This window comes from Portunus trituberculatus, chromosome 46 (genome assembly GCF_017591435.1).
Source record: "Portunus trituberculatus isolate SZX2019 chromosome 46, ASM1759143v1, whole genome shotgun sequence".
In the NCBI taxonomy this organism is placed as follows: domain Eukaryota; kingdom Metazoa; phylum Arthropoda; class Malacostraca; order Decapoda; family Portunidae; genus Portunus; species Portunus trituberculatus.
Window position 1 is genome coordinate 8633934 of NC_059300.1, and position 20406 is coordinate 8654339.

The following is a 20406-nucleotide window of genomic DNA, read 5'->3' on the forward strand; positions in this document are numbered from 1 at the left end:
ATCAATTTCCACAAAATTAGGTGCCAAGAAATCTACAATAAACTATTCAAATCTACAATAATTAAACCTTTCTGGATATAAGCCACAGAGTTGCATCTAAACACTTTCATGCTACCTCAAAAATTTAAACACACTTTTTCCGATTAGTCCTAAAATATTTTATCATCGCATAATTGTTGTTATTGGTGGTTGTCAAAATTTAAGGTGAAGTTCAATAATAGTGTGGATGCACAAGAGGATGTTAAATATGCAAGGATATGAATGAGTGTATATGGAATAGTGGAAATGAAAAGCATCTAGTAAACAACTATAAAAAGGGGTGTTCATACAAACCCAATACAATTATCCATGAAAATCTTTTTAAATATACAGTAATACCTTGAGATACAAGCCACGGTTTGGTCCATATTTTTTGTTCTGGGATACGAGTTATGCTTTTGGGGTGCTGCCACTAGTTGGCACATTGGTCCAGCCTCACTGAGCTAGTATCTATGTGTTTATCGTGGATCTCGTGCAATGTGATTGGCCTTTCATCATTTTCACACAATTTACTTATCTTATTATTTTTATTTATTTATAAAGAAAATGCAATGTTAATTTGTCCAATGTTTACATGTAAATGGTGCCTGCATCCCTTCCTCTGTCATTCACCACCATTAGCCCAAAATAAACTATGTAAACTTTTGTTTTTATTTTATATATCTTTTAAAGCAGTGATAAATTATACATGTGTATGTAACTGACAAAGCAAAACAAATTTCACCCATTTCTGCTTACCTCATCCACTGACTCTTATCATTGACGGGGGCAACAATGTAAACAAACCTATGTGGTGGTGGCAGCACAGCTTCTCTTCTATTCTCTCTCTCTCTCTCGCCTACTTCAAACTTTTTATTCCATGAATGATGTTTACAGAATCATCAACAAGCTCTTCTGTGATTATTAGAGCAGCCAGTCTTCTGTAGGTGGCTATATTTGTACACTAGCTGATCAACAGTCCCAAATGAGAGCGGGGGCTGGATGGGGCAGGGTAACGTCCTGTGGAATGCACCCTTCCGAGACATATATATTTTATAAAAGTAGTTTACCTATTTATATTCTCTTTTGTTATTTCATTGTTTTTACGCAATATTTGCTATATAAAAAAAAAAAAAAAAAAAAAAAGACGAATGGATTGATATTATTTTGATGGAAAAAAATATTTTGAGATACAAGCTCTGTCACAGATCGAGTTAAACTCGGAAGTCAAGGTACCACTGTATATTTGTAGATGAGAGGACAAAGAAAGTTTTCATTATATGAAAGCTGTGGAGAATTTTATGGAGCTCTATACTGTATGAACAAAAACAAGGATAACAAATAATATTTTCCTGCTGTGGACAACTACTTGCAGGAAAGGGATCCAATAAGCTGAAATGTGTGATATGAACAAAGTCTATGATAAACTACAAAAGGATAACAAACACAATTATAGTTAAAGGGTTCACAAGCATCACTGATGTGGTTTGCTATCATAGAAAAAATAGCAATGCAAGATGATGTTGGCAAAGAATATACCACAATATGATACATATACAAAAAACAAAATAAAAATAAAAATAAAAATAAATAAATAATAGATGAATAAATAAATTTTAAAAATAAAATAAAAAATAAATAAAAAAGGCATCATCAGATATTCGACACAGCCATATTCTAAGGCAATGGCTCCCAACCCATGGTATGTGTACCACTAGTGGTACATGAAGGCCTTCCAAGTAGTACATAAGCACTTTAGGGATCATGTGTGGTTTTTAGTTAAATCATATTCCTTTCTCAGGAAAAATATTGCCTTACACAAGATAACCTGACATCAATCAGCTAGTGAAGAAACAGATTAAATCATACTGAGTTGTGTTCCTCGTTATTAGTTCAATTGTCTGATTTATTTGTGAATAAATTGATATTTACTGGAATTGAGTACTTTCTAACCAAGCGGTACGCAAGAAGTGTACAGGACCTCCAGATGGTACTTGCTCAGGAAAAATTTGGGAACCACTGCTCTAAGGATTTTCAACAACAGGCACCAATATACAATTATGATGTGGTTAAGCACATGAATCAGTGTAGGGACACCAGCTTTGCATCAATAAGAAAATTGAAAAAGATAGAACATATGAGGGATGAAGGACATGTTCACCAAAATATACGATATGAAACTGACTGAGAATGGTTCAGTCAGGTATTATCCAGGGTTACCTTTTGATCTGCCAAATCTGATTTCACAAAGAGAAGAATGAGCCATTGTCATATTGAGATTTGGTCCTAAACATCAAGAGAATCTTAAACTTGCTTGTTCTATACCTCAAAATGCCAGAGGAAGCAATTAGTATGAATTGTAAATAACGACAAATAACAAAATAAAATAGCAATCATCATCATCATCTTCCTGTTTTCTTGTCTTTGATATATGGAGAAAACCTTCATTTAATTTGATTAAGATAGTTGGCACACCTGTAGTTACAGAAATGTAAATATACTTATGCACAAAAGTGGTAAACTCACCTATTCCTTTCCAGATGCTTGCGGATAAAGACAGCCTTTTTAATGAGGTGGTACAGGTCCTCTGGGATATCTGGGGCCAAACCCTTAGCCTTAAGCACACGAAGGATTTTGTTGCCAGTGACAAATCTCACCTGGGCAACACCATGACTGTCTCGCAGAATTACACCTTTGGAAGAAACAACACATTTTCAAGCAGACGATTCCTTATGATAATCTCACTCAAACAGCTAGATAAATTGAATTGTATTATGTACTAAAAGACTGCATACTTCATTATCCTAAGTTGATGTATTGTGCATTGCAACTATCAGTTAGGTTAAGATAGTATAAAAACTAGGACAACAGTGAAATATACATAACTTTTCTGGAAATACTGATTCCGTCAGATGGCAGATGCAATTCTACACTAGATCTACATTTATTCATCATTATTTTTTTCAACTATGAGCAGTGGGGTCAATTTTTACTAGGATGACAAATACTATCATTGGATAAAAACAAAAATGAGAAACAGGAAAATATAAACTTATTAAAATGTAAAACTTCACATGGGATCAGCTACATTTGTGATGAAAAGATTAGAAACATTAGATTACATTAAAGCCAGTGCTTTCAAATGTTTCCCTGCTTTAAGCAGTTATTAAAAAAAAAGTTCAGGTACTAAAAGTATCAAAATAGAATGGATATGAATGGCCTCTTGTCATTCAGAGATTTGGCCCTACATACCAACAGAATCTTAAGCTTGCTCGTTTTATTCTTAAGCTAAACAAGAATCAAGTTTCATTCACACTATTGCTCCAGTTACCCTCTGCTAACAATCCAGTGCAATATTATTATATACATTTCAATGGAAGCATTCACACTGGTGCTCGTGCTCTGCTCCTGATGCATTCAAAGATATTTTAACTCAAGTGAGAGTAGAGAGTGTGAGCGCCAGTGTGAATGCAGTCCTGCTCTGTTCCATTTGAGATTTAGCATTCATTCCTATTGCCTTCTGTCCTACGAAAATATGGATAATCAAGAAAGAGAAAGGGAGAGGTTTCCACTGGTGTTTAGAAAGTAAGAGCAGACCAGACATGTAAATACACCCGGACCATGAGCGGAGACCAACCAAAGAAGCAAGTGTGGATCAAGTCTTTCCATATCCAAAATCCATCTGAGAAATTTTATCTTGAATTTATGAGAATGCAGATTTAATAAGCAATAAATAACGTTTACAGGTCACCAAAATTCTAAAAAGAAAATAAAAGAAAGAAATAAATAGAAATATTTAACAACAAAAAGTACAATAATTATGAGCATTCTTTGAAAGTAGTCCTAATGAAATGTGTTGAAAAATACAAGCCGATCTAGTAAATCTACCCTAACCAGCGATTATAACACCCGGACTGGCTGAACTTAGTGACAGACTGTTCATGCAAGCAGCGGGTCAATACAGTACCGATCTGGGAGGGGGTCAGGCCCTTCTTGGCGAGCTTCACAATCTGGTCCTCCACATCGTCCTTGGTGAGCTTGAGCCAGTTGGGCACAGAACGGCGGTATGGCAAGGCAGACTGGGATATACCCTTCCTGGAGGGAGCACAGGGTTCACTTAAGCATGTTACCTAGACATATTCTACTATAATATAAACTACTAGCATTTCCCGCCCATGAGAGCGGCAAGGGACATGAATCGTCCTGCCGGAATCACGTGGCGGTTCAGGTAAACAACACATTTCACATCACTTTATCCTCCATATAATGTTCACATGGTTGCTATATCATTGTAAAAATATTCCGTGGCACATACAGATTTGAGAATAGTCTGAATTGCTTACCCTCCACTGTGCATACGACCCATTTTGCCAATTTACTGTGAGTCCTCGGCGCCACAGGCTCTCCTCAGACTTGATGGTGGTAAAGGACCCGAAGGTGCCGTTCCAGTAATATTTTCCACTATACCATATTTTTTAGATTTCTTTTCAAACACGCTTGAAAAGTATTTAGATAATGTTTTTAATTAAGATTAATAAAAATTTATATTTAAAATGGGTATTTGTGGCTTTAAGGACTATTTGCAGCATTTAATTGAAACAAATCTTTTATTACTTATTTCTTCTTTTCGATCATTTTTGCATATATGGTATTTGAAAGATATTTAAAATGGAATACTAGACACTAATTAATAGTAAAACATAATGCAGACTATGTTTGGTTTTATTATTTATATTACACTTCAGCAAATGCTCTCACAAATCCCCCCCAATGTTCCAGCTATTTTCTCTCTGTCATTTGACAGGTGGTGTTTTAAAATATATCAATAAAGGAATAATGTATTAGAAAACTGATTAAAAAGTATCAAGATAAACCTAGAAAATTAATCAGTAGGATGAGTAGAGACCCATAAAACACCAAAATAGACACGCGACCTTTTTTTCATACCACCATCAATGTACAGCAAAGAGTTCGAAGACACGAGAAATGGCCGACGCCGACTTCCAATTATGAGTTAACTGGCCCTTTGCAAATCTTATGGTGCGTCTCCCAGATCAACTGCAGTATTAGCGCCCCCTTCATCTTAAAGGGCAGGATCGGCTTCCCCGGGTGGGTGGTGAGAGGCGCCTGCTCCCTACTGGCGGCGCCTGTGAGCTGTCTGCTGGATTGATTTGTTTTGTTGGTTTGTGGATGCAGGTTTTACCTCCGACCTTCCCTCCCGCACCAGGTAAAGCAGATTAATGCATGGCAAACGTACAGATAAACACTATTAAAATGTCTGGTTGCGTTATTTGATTTAGAACATGCATTAATGAAAGGATGAACTTGGGTAATCTGTATTTTTATTCATGTATTTTTTTTTTACTTGTTTCATTAATTTACTGGTCGCTAAGTGGTGCATGGCATACGTGAATATGTAGCAGTAAGCAAGAAGCGTATGAACACCTTGTCCTACTTGCGACCCGCGGTGCTGGAGGTGAGGGCGAGACAGGGTAGGGCAGGGTCAGGGCGAGGATTAGGGAGGGTCAAGGTGAGGTGGGCTTTAGGGTGAAGAGGGAGCCTTTGGCGTGAGGCAGGGAGCAGGTGAGGTGTGAGGGTGATGGGGGCGGCGAGGCAGCGGTATGGGTGAGGGAGTGTTGGAGTTTTGACATTCGGTTCCCCTGCGGCGTTGCCCTTCGGAGGGAAGCCGCCACCGGGCAAACTTGGCACCGCTCATGCCTCCAGTGTGCAGGGGAGGGTACGCAAGGGTTTTTCGCTGTGTGGTGAGTCTTTTACCATCCATACCAGTGTTTGTTCACACCTTGCCTTTGTTACCATCACACCAGTGCGTAATACACGGTATTTAATTGGGTTTGTTGACTTCTCTAGTTTTAGACCTAATGATTCCCTCTTCCTCACACAAGTTTGGGCTGTGCTGATAGCGGTGTTGCTCTCATTTTTCACCCAAACATTGTATGGTTGCACAAGAATGTTTAGAATATAGATGGGCGCTTAGCTGTAGAAAGGTATAGGTATGTGGGTGCAGACTCATGGGTTATTGTGTAGCATAATGTAGGGGTGTGTCCTTCTGTAATGCTTGTATTCTTTATGAAAAAAAAAGAGTGAGATTGCGCATGCACACTTTACAAAACCTGTATATACTGTATGTTGAGAGTATTGATATTAATGTATTGCACAAGGATCAACCATCAACAAAGTAATGATGATAAACATTTTATGATTTATTAAATTAAGATGAGGTTTTCATGCTCCACTTTGAGTGGTTTAGATTAGGTTAATGTGCATGAAACAGATTAGATAATGAAGACAACACTTTGCCTCTTGTGAGATAGGGGGACCTGGTAACTGGAAAGAATGCAGCAAAACACAATAATTGTCATGTAACATTCATACTAGATTACCAGCATCTGGACCCACTTAGAAAGGAATCCAAGCCATTATGTTGGTGTGTAGTCTATGATTTCTTCTCAGATTAGATAATGACTTTGTTCCTTCTCCTTAGACTTAATATCCAAAGTCATGCCAGTTGTCTATTTCTTTTTACTTTCATGGATATTTTTATATAATAGTATAAGGGGCACTGGAAAATAAAATTTATCCAAATATACTAACTGGGGTCATATTCCTTTATGGAACCAGTTTCCTTCCTTCTGTCTGTTGTCCATACAAGTTAAACTGCAATTCTTGTCTCCAGACTCCTTGCACATTGCAGGAAATTGCAGTAATGTTGATGTTTTACAATATGAAGGTTTTATCATTTGTATTTGATTTTATCATTTGTATTTTATTAAAACTAAGAACTGCTAACATTCAAACCCAGTTTAGGTCAGTTTTCTTTTTTATTTTCTTTGTCGCATCTGTTTTTTATCAAAATCTATCTCTAGGAAATTGTCATGAGCTTTGTACCTGTCTTCTCTACTTCAAAAAAGTTTCTGTCCTCTTAGATGCATTTATGTTTGTTACATGTTTCTTTGTTCTTGATTTCCTAGCTGTCTGAGATGCACAAGGAGGAGAGCAACAAGGAAGTCACAGATATAGGAGGTGAAGATTCTGATGAAGAGGATGAAGTAAACAGGAGAGCTACGAAGCGGAAACGAGCTGTGGAGTCTGATTCAGAGGACAACTCAGACTCTGATGATGCTTCAGATGAGGATGAAGATGAGGAGGATGAGGAGGAAGAGGAGGATGATGATGAGGAGGAAGCCAAGGAAGAAGATGAAATAAGTGATAATGAAGAAGATGAAAGTGACAATGAAGATGAGGAGTGTGAGACTGATGGAGATGGAGAGGAGAGTGAAGAAGGTAGTTTTTTTTTTTATTTGAATGTATATTTTTATTTGTATATTTTTGTGTATGTTTGTGTATATCTGCATGAATTTTGAATGACTGTGGCAAACAAGAAGTGTTTCTTTGGTTTATTCATTGATCACAAACTAATTGCTTTTTGTGATATACTCTGTTAGTTTACATCATCAATCACAAATAAAGTTTTAATTCCTGGAAAACACTAGACACTTTTCAACCAATGAGTACTTCCTTAAGATAGCTAAAGATAAATAATGGAAAAATGTCATACTGCAGAGAGAGAGAGAGAGAGAGAGAGAGAGAGAGAGAGAGAGAGATCCTCAATGTTTTCTTGAAATTGTGCTATAGCTAGACTTTTCTTTGGTGTTTTGTTAAATTGAATCTGTCACTATAGCTGATGTTTTTTATTATCATGATACAAGAAATTATAGAGAAGATCTGTTAAATAATGTCACCTGTAAAGTTTATACAGTGTATGTTTTAGTGTCTATTTTGCTACATTTCATCACTATCTCCTATACTTTTGTACTCATCACTTGACCAGACTGTATGGGTATGACAAGTCAGTGTTCTACTTAGTCTTATGCCTCATCCTTATTCATCTCACCTAGGCAGTAATGAATCAAGATAATATTGTCTCTTCATTCTTACATAAGATAAAAACTACTTTCAGTAACAGACAGTGAAGAATATGACTCTGATGATGAAGATGAAACAGCAACCACCTCCTGTACAACTGCCAAGCATGAACCCACAAGTGCTGTAGCAGGGAGTGACTCTGAGGGCAGTGAAGGAGAAGGGACTACTGGGGAGCCATGTGCCATTTGCCTTGGCCGCATGAAGGGCAATATAGGATCACCAGAGGGCTGTGATCACTCCTTTTGTCTGGATTGCATTTTAGAATGGGCAAAGGTGGGTAGGAGTAGATTTTTCTGAGTTTTTATCAAGCTTTTTAAGACTGGACGATATGAATGAGATTTTAAGTGTTGCCCTTCTTAGCTTATGACAATTTTATTCTTTCATCCTGCAATTTCAGACAAACAACAGCTGTCCCCAAGATAGAATACCATTTTTCTTGGTGTTTGTCCGTCGGTACATTGGTGGACGCATCATTCGGCGTGTGTCTGTGGAGGAGGTGAAGCCAGCTGACATCCCACCTGAGGAAGAGGAAGACCCCACCTTTTGTGAGGTATAAACAGACAAGGAAGGAAATATTTGCATCATATATAAGTATTTAAAGAGTTATTGGTTATATCATACTTCAAGTAGAGTATATGTTTTCTTTTATTGATGTTACTCCTGTGTGTATGGCAGAATGAAGTCTTCACACATGGCTCCAAAGGCATTTAGGAAACAAAGATTAATATTGCGAACTAAAAGAACCTCAGCATGACGACTGCTATCATATGCACCACTGATGTATCAGTCAAAGGAAAAAAAATGTAGCATGTATGAAAAGTAATTGGATCTCATGTACACTACCATTATTTATTATTCTCAAAACCATTCTTTTTACTTATTTTTCTTTCTTGTTTTCTAATCTGGCTTTTCAATGGTTATAATTTTTTCAACTTTGAAGTTACTTTATGGGCACAAGAACTGATGAGTACAACTGGTAGGTGTGTGGTCGCTGTGACCGGGAGGACCGGCTGCTGTTGTGTGATGGCTGTGATCAGGGTTACCACCTGGAGTGCCTTGACCCTCCCTTGGCCCGGGTGCCCATCGAGGAATGGTTCTGTTCTGACTGCCAGGCTGTGAATTCATCCTCAGCGGCTGCAGAGGTCTGTTTTAGTTTACCTCATCCAATTGAGCAGTTTTAAGTTTCAAAATTGAACTTTACATGGCCAGCTGTTTCTTTCATCTCTTTCTATATGTTGTTATTATTAAGTTACTGTAAATTGGCAGATATTGTGACCACTTGCTCCTTGAGCAAAAACAAGTCTCGGTGGTGCAATGAAAGCTGGATGGGTTTATTGTTGAAATGATTGTAATCAATAGATTGCAAGTGTTTCCAAGGAATATTTCCACTGGAAAATAGTGCTTCATACTTTTTTGAAGCTGATAATGCTGAAATTTCAAGGATATGACTGGGCATTTTGGTATGGCACATTGTTATCTTGATCACAGGAATGGTATGGTATGCTATTGCATGATATGATGTGCTCTAAATGGTGGTGAGTATATGGTGGATCCTTGGACTTCAAACATCGCGAACCTTGAATTATTTGGACTTCAAACGAAAGTTCAGTAAATTTTACACCCAGAAGTAAAAAAAGATTTTGACATTGAAAAACTCAAAGGTGGCGGAATTCAGCCAAATCTGGGTGACGCTGGCACTGTTGGTGGGAGGTATACATCAAATCCCCTTGCTCTGATTTCCAGCTGGGATGAGGACATTTGACCAGTTCTTCATTTGATCAGAGTTAGTTAACTAGTTAGGGTTGGATGATAGAATAATATTTCATATAAGTACATACACTAATCTTGTAACTAACAAAAATATTTCTTAAGTACTGTAGTGACAAGATGTAACAGACTTTAGATAAAACAAGGTTTTCATTGAGGTATTGAGGTGTAGCCTCAAATGCAAAGATCTATGTATTATAAAGGCAAGCTAGCCTTGGCTGGTAAGTTGATCCCTTCCAAACTATAAGTTCCAGCCTCCCTTGCCCTCTTGCACCATCATCTACATGTGCCATGAAGCTTGCCACCTAAAGATGAATAATGTTATTTTAGTTCAATTCTTATTTACTTAGGTAAGAATCTGCGGTCTTGGAACGGATTAATATTATTTGCATTGTTTCCTGTGGGGAAAACTGTTTCAGATCTCAAACAATTTGGACATTGAACAGCCTTCCAGAACAAATTATGTTTGAGGTCTAAGGGTCCACTGTACTTGTATTATACAGTTTTATGATAAAATATAGAGAAGATTATATATCATGGTCCTAACTTATTAATTCTTATTTTAAATACTTATTAGTATTCCGAATTCCAAAAGGAGAATGTTATTGGTAAGATTTTTTTAGACTTGTCTTTGTTGTTCATGTAATATATATATATATATATATATATATATATATATATATATATATATATATATATATATATATATATATATATATATATAATGTGTGTGTGTGTTTGTGTGTGTGTGTGTACATACATACATATACATATGTACATACATACATATACATACATATACATACATACATACATACATACATATACATATGGATATGTTACTGAAGTTAATTAGGACTGGTGCATAAATGTCTCAGTGCACTGTAGTGGAATTATAACTTGAGTGCTTTGTGTGTCCTGGAATATTTGGGATAGTGTGGAAGGACATTGACTGTTTTCAGGCCGGCATTGAAGAAGGAGAATTGATAGACCTTATTGAGGATGGTGCTCCTAGTTCCTCGCTTCCACACTTGCGTCCCAATCGTGCTATCGAGAGGCCGAGGTTATTACCCCGCACCCGGGCCTCTGAGAGGGTCCGTGCACGCATCACACGGTCACGGCAGATGAGAGCAGCAAATGTGCAAAATGAAAGAGAACAGGAAGAATTGGTGGAAGCCATAGCTGTAAGTATTGTGTTGCATGATGGCTAATGTTTTACTGGTACAGGTTGCAAGTCAACTTTCAAAGCACTTTTACTTAGATTTTTTACTGTTGTTTCGGAACTTTTTGGGACTGACTCCTTGATGGACTTTTGTGTCATGGTCTGCTTCTATGGAAAGTGGCTATTTCATATGCATATGGTATATTCATGGAAAGGAATATCAGGAATCCTTCAAGGATTTCAGATTCTAATTTTTTTATGTTTTCTAGGCTGCTGAGGAGCTTGAGGTTTTGGGCCAAGAGAGGAAAGTGCAAACTAGCAGTGCCACCAGTACCACAACAACAGTCACAACTACAACAAGGACACGCAGAGGCACGAAGGCTCCCAGGAGGAAAAAGAGAAAAGTAGTTAGGAAGAAAAAGAGAAAAGTTACAAAGAAAAGAAAGACATCTACGAAGAAGGCCACCTCAACAACAAAAACCCGCAGAAAAGGACTGAAGGTCCAACGTAAGAAGAAGAAAACAGTGCGACGGAAGAGAAAAACAAAGAAAAAGAAAAAGAAGGTATGAATTTCAATTTTTTCATGAAGTGTATTCAACCATTAAAATCTGATATCATCATCATCATCATCATTATCAGTATGATCATCATTAATGTGAGTTTGGTTATTTTATAGCAGCTTACATAGCAGTTTCCAGAGATATTTTGTTTGTTTGCTTAGCACTCTAGTTTTGCAGATGCATCTTGAACTTCACATTTTTATTGGTCTGTTCCTCCGTATTGATTAGAAATATTGGCTACATTTTGCTGAAATATTTAAGATTTTTTGTTGTTGCTGTCTTCAAAACTGTGCATAAACATTTTTACTGATGAATTCAGTTTCATGTAGGAAAGTTTTTACTAACATTAGTGAAGTTTGATTCTTCCTAATTATTTACAGTAGCATCAAATATTTTTTTCCAGGTCACGAAAAAGGTGAAGGTTTTACCACCTGCCACAACACCTAAAGGAAGAATAGCTGAAGCACTTGGAATTCGGCCCTCTAAGCCATGGGAGAAGGTGCCAATCATGCAACCTGCTGTCAAGTCACAGCCTCTTGGGTCTCTTAGAGCCAGTGCAGCCCTACCTCAACTCTCTCTTCTGGGACTTAATGCAGATGTAGATGTGACTTCTGAGTAAGTTTTGAGTCACATCATCATCATCATCTTTTCATGATGTCTTGGATATATAATCACATTATTCGTCAAACTGGGCTGTAGGTGTTTGGTGTGATCATTCTCTTACTTGAGGGATGTGAATATGTTAATTGCATTGAACAAAATTTAGCCTGAGTAGTTCATTGTCAGTATTACCAATGACTAGTATAGAAATTTTGTTACTAAATTTAGTAAAGATAGCAAAGCAGTTATAAATGCATCTGGTCCTCATCTAATAAAGCAACTATCATTGCATTTGGTCCTTTAGGGGTTACTGTATGTTCGTTCATATTTATAAATTTTCTAGTACATTTATTTTATAAATGTACCAAAGTATGGAATGATTAATATGATCTTTTAAACAAATTATGAATTTAACTCCTTATTTTATTCGTAGGCCTGATGAGTATGGAGATGCTATCTTAGCAGCTGGAGTAGCAAGACGGCGGGTCATGGACAGCCGAGATATTGCACGACGCAAGGCCCTTTCAGTAAGGGCAGTCATGTCTCACTCCTCCATCAACTCCAGATTGACAAAACCCAGTGATGTACAGAATAATAACTTTAACACCCCAGGTGATCTGCTGACCTCAATCATAGAGAGTCAGTCCCTTCTCCTTCAGCCAGCTTGTGGTAAATCTGGTGGCTCCTTCAAAAAGTCTACTGGTTCAGCTGGCAGAGGGTCAGAACTGCTGAGACTAAATGGGAGGGTGAGGGTGAACACAAGAACAGCTGGCCCTGACTCCCCTGGCAGACAGCAGACAGGGGATGGCCAGTCTCCACCAAGGGAACAACAGCAGTCAGGTGGTAGTGGTGGTGTTGAAAGTGGTTCTCAAGGAGCGGACAACAGATTATCACAAGATGGTGATCCAACAGGAGCTAAAAGATATGCTTCTTACCTGAGAGAAAATGGTGATGGAGGCTGGGAGGGAGGAGGACCCAATCATTTACCGGGCAGCAGCTACAACGGTGGTGAGAAAAAGCCGAGAAAGTCTGATGATAAAAAGAAAAAGGAAGACGATGAGGAAATTGATATATATAGTGATATAGACCCTGAAGTACCTGAAAGGGATTATGATGATGAGGAAGAGGAGGATGATGATGAGGAGGATGAGGGTGGTGGTGACCGTAGTGTTATAGGGAACTACAAAGGTGGTGCTGCTGTGACAATGATGCCAGAATCTAACAAAAAGGAAAATGAACCAGAGTCCAGTGGTGATGAGTTGGTGATTGACGACAGTGACAAACCCGAATGTCGTGATGTAGCGGCAGAAGCAGTGCCTCGACGAGTAGTGGTGGAGGAGATGGAGGAAAACAATGTGGTGGGAAGCAGTAGTTTGCCAGGCCTCAATGACTTTGAACTAGAGGCAGTCTCAGACACTGATACTCCTGAGCTAGACAAATCTGCCAACAGCTCCATATCACTCTCAGACAGCAACACTGGTGACCACGAGGTGACTAGTAGCACTAATGATAATATCCATCTTGGCAAGCCGCCATGCTTAGTAAAGGAGATCTTTGGTGAAAGTGACGAAGAAAGGAGCCGTGACAGACCTGCCCAGCCCATGGTTGGTCTGGAGGGGCTTGAGACAGAGACCATATCAGACAATGAGGAGATTAGCTTTGATGACAATGACGACAACATAGAGGAGGGCGAGATTCCTAGTGAGACACCAAGACAACCCACACCGCCAGCCAGTCGGCCTCGTGTCAACTTGCAGATTCGGCGTGTGATTGAAGTATCTCCACCAAGAGACCAGGAGGGAGACTATGAAGAAGGTGAAATAGTGGATGAGAATGCCAAAAGAAAAGAGAAAAAGAAGGAGAAGAAAGAAAAGGTAAATAAAAAGGATAAAGAAACTAAGGAAGAAGAAAAGGTACCTGAGGAGGTGGAGAAGGAGAAAGAAGATGCCGTCCCTGTAATGGAAGTTCCAGAACCAGTGAAGGAGCCTGTTGAAGCACCCCCTGTCGAGGTGCCAGAGAGACCCAAGACGCCTCCACCAAAACAGAAGACCAAAACCAAACAAAAAGAAAAGGAAAAAGAGAAAGATAAAGAAAAAGAGAAAGATGTCTCATTTAAAAAGGTCTCCAAGAATACTAAGGAGAGGAACTATCGAGATAACGATAAGGATGACAGGGACCGGAGAGGCAGCGGCAAAGGTGACAGAAGAAGCCGGGGTAGAGAACCACAGGACCCTCCAGGACGGGACAGAAACAGGGACCGCAGTCGGGGAGAGCGGAACGGTGAGAGAGGCCGGGAATCTTCCAGTCGGCGGAGAGGACGGGAGAGGGAGAGGAAGAAGGAGCCCAAGAGGAAGGAGATGGAGAGGTACAATGTGAGGAAAATGATCACACAGAAGGAGGAGGAACGTAAGAAAAAGGATGAGTTTGGCCGGGATGTGGCACTCAGGTCTCGCTCCAGGTCACGGTCAAGGAGAAGATCTAGGTCGAGGTCTAGGAGGAGATCACGGTCAAGGTCACACCACCGTTCAGGTTCAAGAGCCAGAAAAGGTGGTGGTGGTGCTGGTAGTGGTGGCGGCGGTGGTCGAAGGAGCTACACTCGGTCAATATCTCGCTCTCACAATAGAAAGAGAGCTCGGAGAAGGAGTTACTCCACTTCTTCCTCCTCCTCCTATACCTCTTCTAGTTCTAGCTCATCCTCCAGTTCATCCTCCAGTTCTAGGTCGAGAGGAAGGAGCAGAGACAAGCGGCGGAGGAGGAGTCGTAGCAGATCCCGTACACCTGTTAAAAAGAAACCCGAGAAGAAGAAAGCTGCACCACCTGCCAAACCCCCGAAAGAGAAGCCTGTGAAGGAGAAGCCTAAGAAGGCAAATCCAGTAACTGAGAAGAAGAAGGAGAGAAAGAAGGAAGATAAGAAAAAGGAGAGGGAAGTAGAAAAGAGGGAGGAGACTAAACTGGAAAAGGAGAAGAAGAAAAAGAAGAAGGAGAAGTCTCCCCTGCAAAGTAAGGAAGTGTACCAAGCTGGGGGAAGCATTATGGTCAGTGTTAGCTTTAACCGTGCACCAGGAAAGGAGAACAAAGAAGCAAAGAAGAAGAGGGAGAGAAATGTTAAGCTTGAGGGTGATGCAAGAAAGAGAGTAAGGAAGGAAATTACAAAGCCTCGTGGGGGCAGTCCATTTAGATCTTGGTCAAGGAGCCGATCACCCTCTCCTAGTGGGAAGCGCACACCTCTTCAGGATGAGCCAATGTGGTCACCCGATCGGTTGGCTGAGACACGTAACAAAGAGAAGGCACCCAAGACACCGGAAGTCATAGATTTAGATGTGATCATGGTCACACCACCACCTCAGGAACCCATCCTCATCTCGGATTCTGAAGATGAAGGTATCACCCGGTTGCCTCCAGACCTAGGCACCACACCTGTGCCTCCAGTCAGACCTCAGGGACCTAAGACTCCTCCAGAACCAGCTGTTAAATTCACACTCTCTAGTAAGCAGGTGTTAAAGCCAATTAATAACCCACTGCGAGATGAAGAAGAGGAAGAAGTGCCTCCAGCACCTGCTAGGGGGCCTAACACACCCCCTGGTCCTCCTCCAGAATCTGATGAATCAGTTGGTAGAGCAAAGTCCCCAGTAGTAGGAGTTCCACACTCCCCAGCTGGTTCACCAGGCTCTTCTCCTGAACCAGATGTGTATGATCCTTTTGAACCCACAAAATCCCCGTCCCCTCCTGGCTCTCCCCAGCAGGAAGCTCGAGTCAGCAGCAGTGACCAAACAGAAACTGTTGAAAAAGCATCTCCAGAGGTGGTGGTGGCACCCAAGGTAGCGTCTCCTCCACCATTACCCACAGAACCCCCAGAGCCTGAGGAGCGACCACCTGAACCACAGAAACCTCCAGAGGAGGAAGCCACTAGCACTGTACCTCCACCAGTGACAGTCAGCACACCTGTGGCTACTACCACCACTGCACCTCCCAAAACATCCAAGCCACCCAAGGCTCCTAAGACAACCACAACCTCAACTAAAACAACTACAACAGCCACTGCAGCCCCAGCAAATACCATAAACCAGATTTTTCCTGGTTTGCCTGCAAATGTGGCAAATATATTGTATCCAGCTGCCTTGGCGGCAGCAGCAGTCCGTGGTGCAGGAGGCGCTGTAATTCGTCCACAGGTAGTACAGACAGTGGCAGCTCCAGATTTTTCGAGGCCACCTCCAGCAGCCAACCCTCTAAACCGCCCCCCTCCAATGACTATCATAGCTCCCACACGCCTTGGGGAGAAGGGACGTGTAACACAAAATGGGAGGGATCTTACACATACTGATGTAGTGGACATGGATATTGATTCCCCCAACTCTCCAGACAGTTCAGATGTGAGTGACATGTTTGAACCACCTTCACCCCACTCGACACATCAATCAGAAAAGTCTCCACAGAGGAAAGTGAGAAACCAGGTCAGACCCCCAGTTGCAAAGGGAGGCAAAAGTGGTAGTAGTGGTGGTGGTGGTGGTGGCGGCAGCAGTGGTGGTGCAGGAGCAGGTGGTGGAGTAGGAGGAGGAAATTTGAATGATAAGTTTGATAATCTATTTGGTGGAAATAGAGGAGGTGGAGGAGGAGGAGGAGGAGGTGGTGGTGGTGGTGGTGGGGGAGGACGCAAGCATAGCACTCCACACAAACATAAGGGAGGAAAGAAATTAAAAAGTTCAGGTAGGTACAAGTATATAAATATAATATTGTTTCAGTGATATAGTGAATTTTTTTCAAAGAAGATGTTTATGTTTAATAATATCATACTGTGTATGTAGAATGTTTTTATGGCAGACTTGACTATTTTTCACAGGTAAAAAAGGTGATGGTAATGAAGATGATATACCAAGTTCAGCAGTTGACCTACAAGTGAAAGAGAGGGTATGTGTTTTGTGCTGCAGATTGAATTGTGCTATAAACCTATTTTATTTTCTTATTTTTCCTTTTCCTTTTTTGCTGGCAAATGACATTTGAAGATTGTAAAAACCAAAATATAACTAATTGATGTCCTTTCAGTTCTTGAAGAAAGTTCAACGACAAGAGAGAGTTATTGAGGAAGTGAAACTCAGCCTTAAGCCATTCTATAACAAGAAAACCATTGACAAGGACGATTATAAGGAGATTATGCGCAAGTGTGTCCAGAAGGTATGTTTCCTATATAGAATTAAATTTCTAAGAATTTCCTTTGTTAATGTTAAATTTATTGAGCTGCCCACACAAAGATACTTGTGGTGGATCTTTTTAAACCAACAGTTGAAATACAAGCTGTACCTGTGTTTGTAGGGGGTTAGTGTACTTGGCTCACTGTAAAGGGAACTGCATTCAGATGCCAAGTTGGTTAGTAACAATGTAGGTTTAGTCTCATGTTATTTCCCCAGGAATTCATAACAGAAAATATTAACAACTGTCTTGTCTTGAGGGTGTTTGAGTATAGGTAGTATATTAATCAAGTTTAGGACAAAGATATATAAAGAGGAAAACATTTGGTCTGTCTTGTCTCTCCACAGGTATGTCACAATAAATCAGGAGAGATTAACCCCATAAAGATTCGGGACCTCGTGCAAGGGTACATCAAGAAGGTGAAATATTACCGGAAGAAGCAGACAGGTGGGGCTGACCCTTCCCCAACTAAACCATCAGCCACAGAGCCCACAGCTCCTACATTCATCCTTGTCCCAAAGGTCACCAAGCCCCCAACGCCAATAAAGAGTAAAGCCTGATTATGAATAGAAAAACTATTTTATGATATCGAGGTAGATTTTTCTCTCCTCCGTCTAACAAAGTATGTTAATAGAATATATGGGAATTTTTAATACAGTATCAGGGTTGACAGAGCTGTAGAATATAATTGAATTTTGTATGTTTTATTATTTATTTGATATTTTTGTTATTAATGATTACAATTTGTACATTCTAGGTTGTAAGTTGCAACACTAGGGATACTGTACAGTATTCACAAAAAAAAAAAAGAAAAAAAAGATAGGCACTTTAATTTTTCTTTCCCCATTACCTAAGACTGTGAAACTAAACCAGGTCTGTTTGCATTACTTGTGTGATGTAAGGGTATCCACCACTGTTGGGATCTCCTCGGCAGTTTCTGTGGTTGTCACTAGTGTAAGGAAGGCAATGGGGAGGAGTTGTGTGACCAGCACAATAGAGCAGCAGAGGAGAGAGGGACTTCAAGTTATTGTGGGAAGGTCTGGTGGGGGGTAGGGGGTGTGGTGTGGTTCTTGACATAGCTTGTCTCTTTTTTGGTGTGAATCTCTGTTGCACTTTTATTTATCATTAACTGTGAACAGTAAATGTAAAAGCTATGTTTTATGAAAGTCTATATTTTTAGATGCATTTCATAATTTAAAGTGGTTGAGGGTATGTGGGTCACTTCACTGAATTCCAATCCGGTACTTTGTTGAGGTGCTAGGAAGTGTAGTTTTCTTATGCTGAGGTGGGAGGGAAGTTACAGAAAGAAATCAAAAGAATTCTTTGTTATTTCTGATTATGGTGTATATAATATGCATTTTCTTGTGTGCAATTATATATTTTTGAAAAGCATTATTTTAAATAATTAAAGACAACTCTAAAAGTTGCATAGTTTTCAAAATCATTTTCAAAATGAGATCTACTGAAACATCAGAAATGTGGTATGTGGATTAAGTAATTTAAAACATTTGTTCCTCTGTAAGATAAATATTTCATGTTGTGTTGACATGAAAAGGAAAGTGTTCTGATTTTTTTTTTCTGTGGGTCAGTACTCTTAATTTGCAATTATGGATGTTATTCTTCTATTAACCAAATGTTTATTGGACTGTACTATTTGCCGTACTTACCTATCGTTCAGAAGTTCATCTTCATTATACATTCATATCTACCATTATGTACCAGTGAAATCATGTCATTCACTTCTTTCATCAGCTACATTAATTTTATTTTTGTATTTAATATTAAGAAGCATTGTTTCATAAACACCAAGGACAAGGAAGAGAGGGATAAGGTCAACAAAAGGAAGATTTATTATGGATCTACCTTGTCCAATAAGTTACACATCTTTACCTAAGTCCTAAACACCAAGAATAAACAGTTAGCATGTGCAGAAAAGTTTACATGAACTTACTATTGTAATTATTAAACAAAAAAAGAAAAAGAAGAAAACTTACTTGAAATAGGAGTATTCTAAAACTTTATAGCTTATAGCAATTGTTTACATCTCTTCTTTTTACTTGGTAGTTTTCGTGAATATCAAGAGTAAGAAAAAAGAACATGATTTCCTTAAAGTGACTATGATTAAATATACCAAATCCTAAACCTTCCTTGGGAACGAAGGTTCCTAGCACCTAGACAAACATTATTATTATTATTATTATTATTATTATTATTATTATTATTATTATTATTATTATTATTATTATTATTATTATTATTATTATTATTATTATTATTATTATTATTATTATTATTATTATTGTTGTTGTTATTATTATTGTAAAACTGAACAAAACCAAGAAGCTGTAGCAGGTCTACCTAAGGCATCCTAAATAAGTGTCATGATAAGAAATGACTGGCAAGATGGTTGTGTAAATATTTGTGTGAATGTTTTGTAGTGTATGTACAACGACTGTCAAGGAATGGGCACATTGCACTTGAAAAGAATGTAAACGTGTTTGGCTTTGATCATTGGGGAATATGATTCCAAGTAGTGTGACCACATGACCTCATCACAGCATTTTTTTCTACATTTAACATACTGAGTTGCGTGACATTGTTGCAATGGTCTGCAGTATTCTTCATAGAGGCCCAGAATCATGCATCTCTGAGAGGGATGAAGTCCATTCTGTACCAAATAACCCTTCAGTCGTCTGTGACTGACCAACCCACCAACCCCCCTTTGTAATGGCTAGGAATAATGTAAGAACGTTCTCATAGCATCATCTCTGTTTGTAGTGGTTACATATGTAAAAAAATGTTTTCTTATCTTTAAAGTGTGTATCAGTAAAAATTGAATAAATATAAATAGAATATACACAAGTAATTTCCTTCAGACAGTGGTAGGAAGCTGTTATGTGGTGCTTAATTGAAGCCAACTATTCTATAAAAGTAGGTAGGGAAAGACGTACATGCCAACCTTAGTTACCTGAGAGTGGTTACAAGTTTTGTACTGTTGAGGACCCTTCCCAAGACCATCAGGCAAAGTATAATACCTTGACACTTAGTGATAAACTGGCTGACAAAAATTCCTGATCCATACTTGATCATCTTTAGCCATTTCTTGATGCAACAAGTGAGTTACCAACAAGATGTAAATCTCTGTGGCACTATGTTACATCACTGGCATTA

The 20406-nt window shown here is 39.1% G+C and overlaps 2 protein-coding genes across 5 annotated transcripts in view; one reads left to right on the top strand and one right to left on the bottom strand.

Annotated features, from left to right (window-relative positions):
• LOC123520206 (40S ribosomal protein S13) overlaps window positions 1-4509 on the bottom strand; it is a 4732-nt gene extending 223 nt beyond the window's left edge. The window contains exons 1-3 of the mRNA XM_045282270.1: window positions 4362-4509; window positions 3986-4113; window positions 2545-2710 (exon numbers count right to left, since the gene is read on the bottom strand). Coding sequence (XP_045138205.1) covers window positions 2545-2710; window positions 3986-4113; window positions 4362-4384 — 317 coding nt within the window. The 5' untranslated portion in view covers window positions 4385-4509. The remainder of the gene's footprint in view (window positions 1-2544; window positions 2711-3985; window positions 4114-4361) is intronic.
• A 460-nt stretch (window positions 4510-4969) lies between these two features.
• On the top strand, window positions 4970-20092 carry LOC123520203 (PHD and RING finger domain-containing protein 1-like). 4 transcript variants are annotated; one of them, XM_045282261.1, is made up of 12 exons: window positions 4971-5245; window positions 7008-7320; window positions 7997-8235; window positions 8360-8512; window positions 8943-9104; window positions 10692-10913; window positions 11161-11454; window positions 11855-12066; window positions 12485-16755; window positions 16889-16956; window positions 17092-17220; window positions 17583-20092. In XM_045282261.1, the coding sequence occupies exons 2-12, from the start codon at window positions 7017-7019 to the stop codon at window positions 17793-17795; spliced, it is 6267 nt and encodes a 2088-aa protein (XP_045138196.1). In that variant the 5' UTR covers window positions 4971-5245; window positions 7008-7016; the 3' UTR covers window positions 17796-20092. The 4 variants fall into 4 exon arrangements, with proteins under 4 accessions (XP_045138199.1, XP_045138196.1, XP_045138198.1 ...); XM_045282263.1 differs by having other exon boundaries at window positions 4971-5127; XM_045282260.1 differs by having other exon boundaries at window positions 4977-5058.
• The last annotated feature ends 314 nt before the right edge of the window (window positions 20093-20406 follow it).

What these genes read in the sequence shown, in the direction of transcription:
- LOC123520203 (XM_045282260.1), top strand. An exon ending in CATCCTCAGCGGCTGCAGAG is followed by an intron (nt 9,105 to 10,691) that starts GTCTGTTTTAGT and finishes GACTGTTTTCAG; the next exon opens with GCCGGCATTGAAGAAGGAGA. An exon ending in TGCGCAAGTGTGTCCAGAAG is followed by an intron (nt 17,221 to 17,582) that starts GTATGTTTCCTA and finishes GTCTCTCCACAG; the next exon opens with GTATGTCACAATAAATCAGG.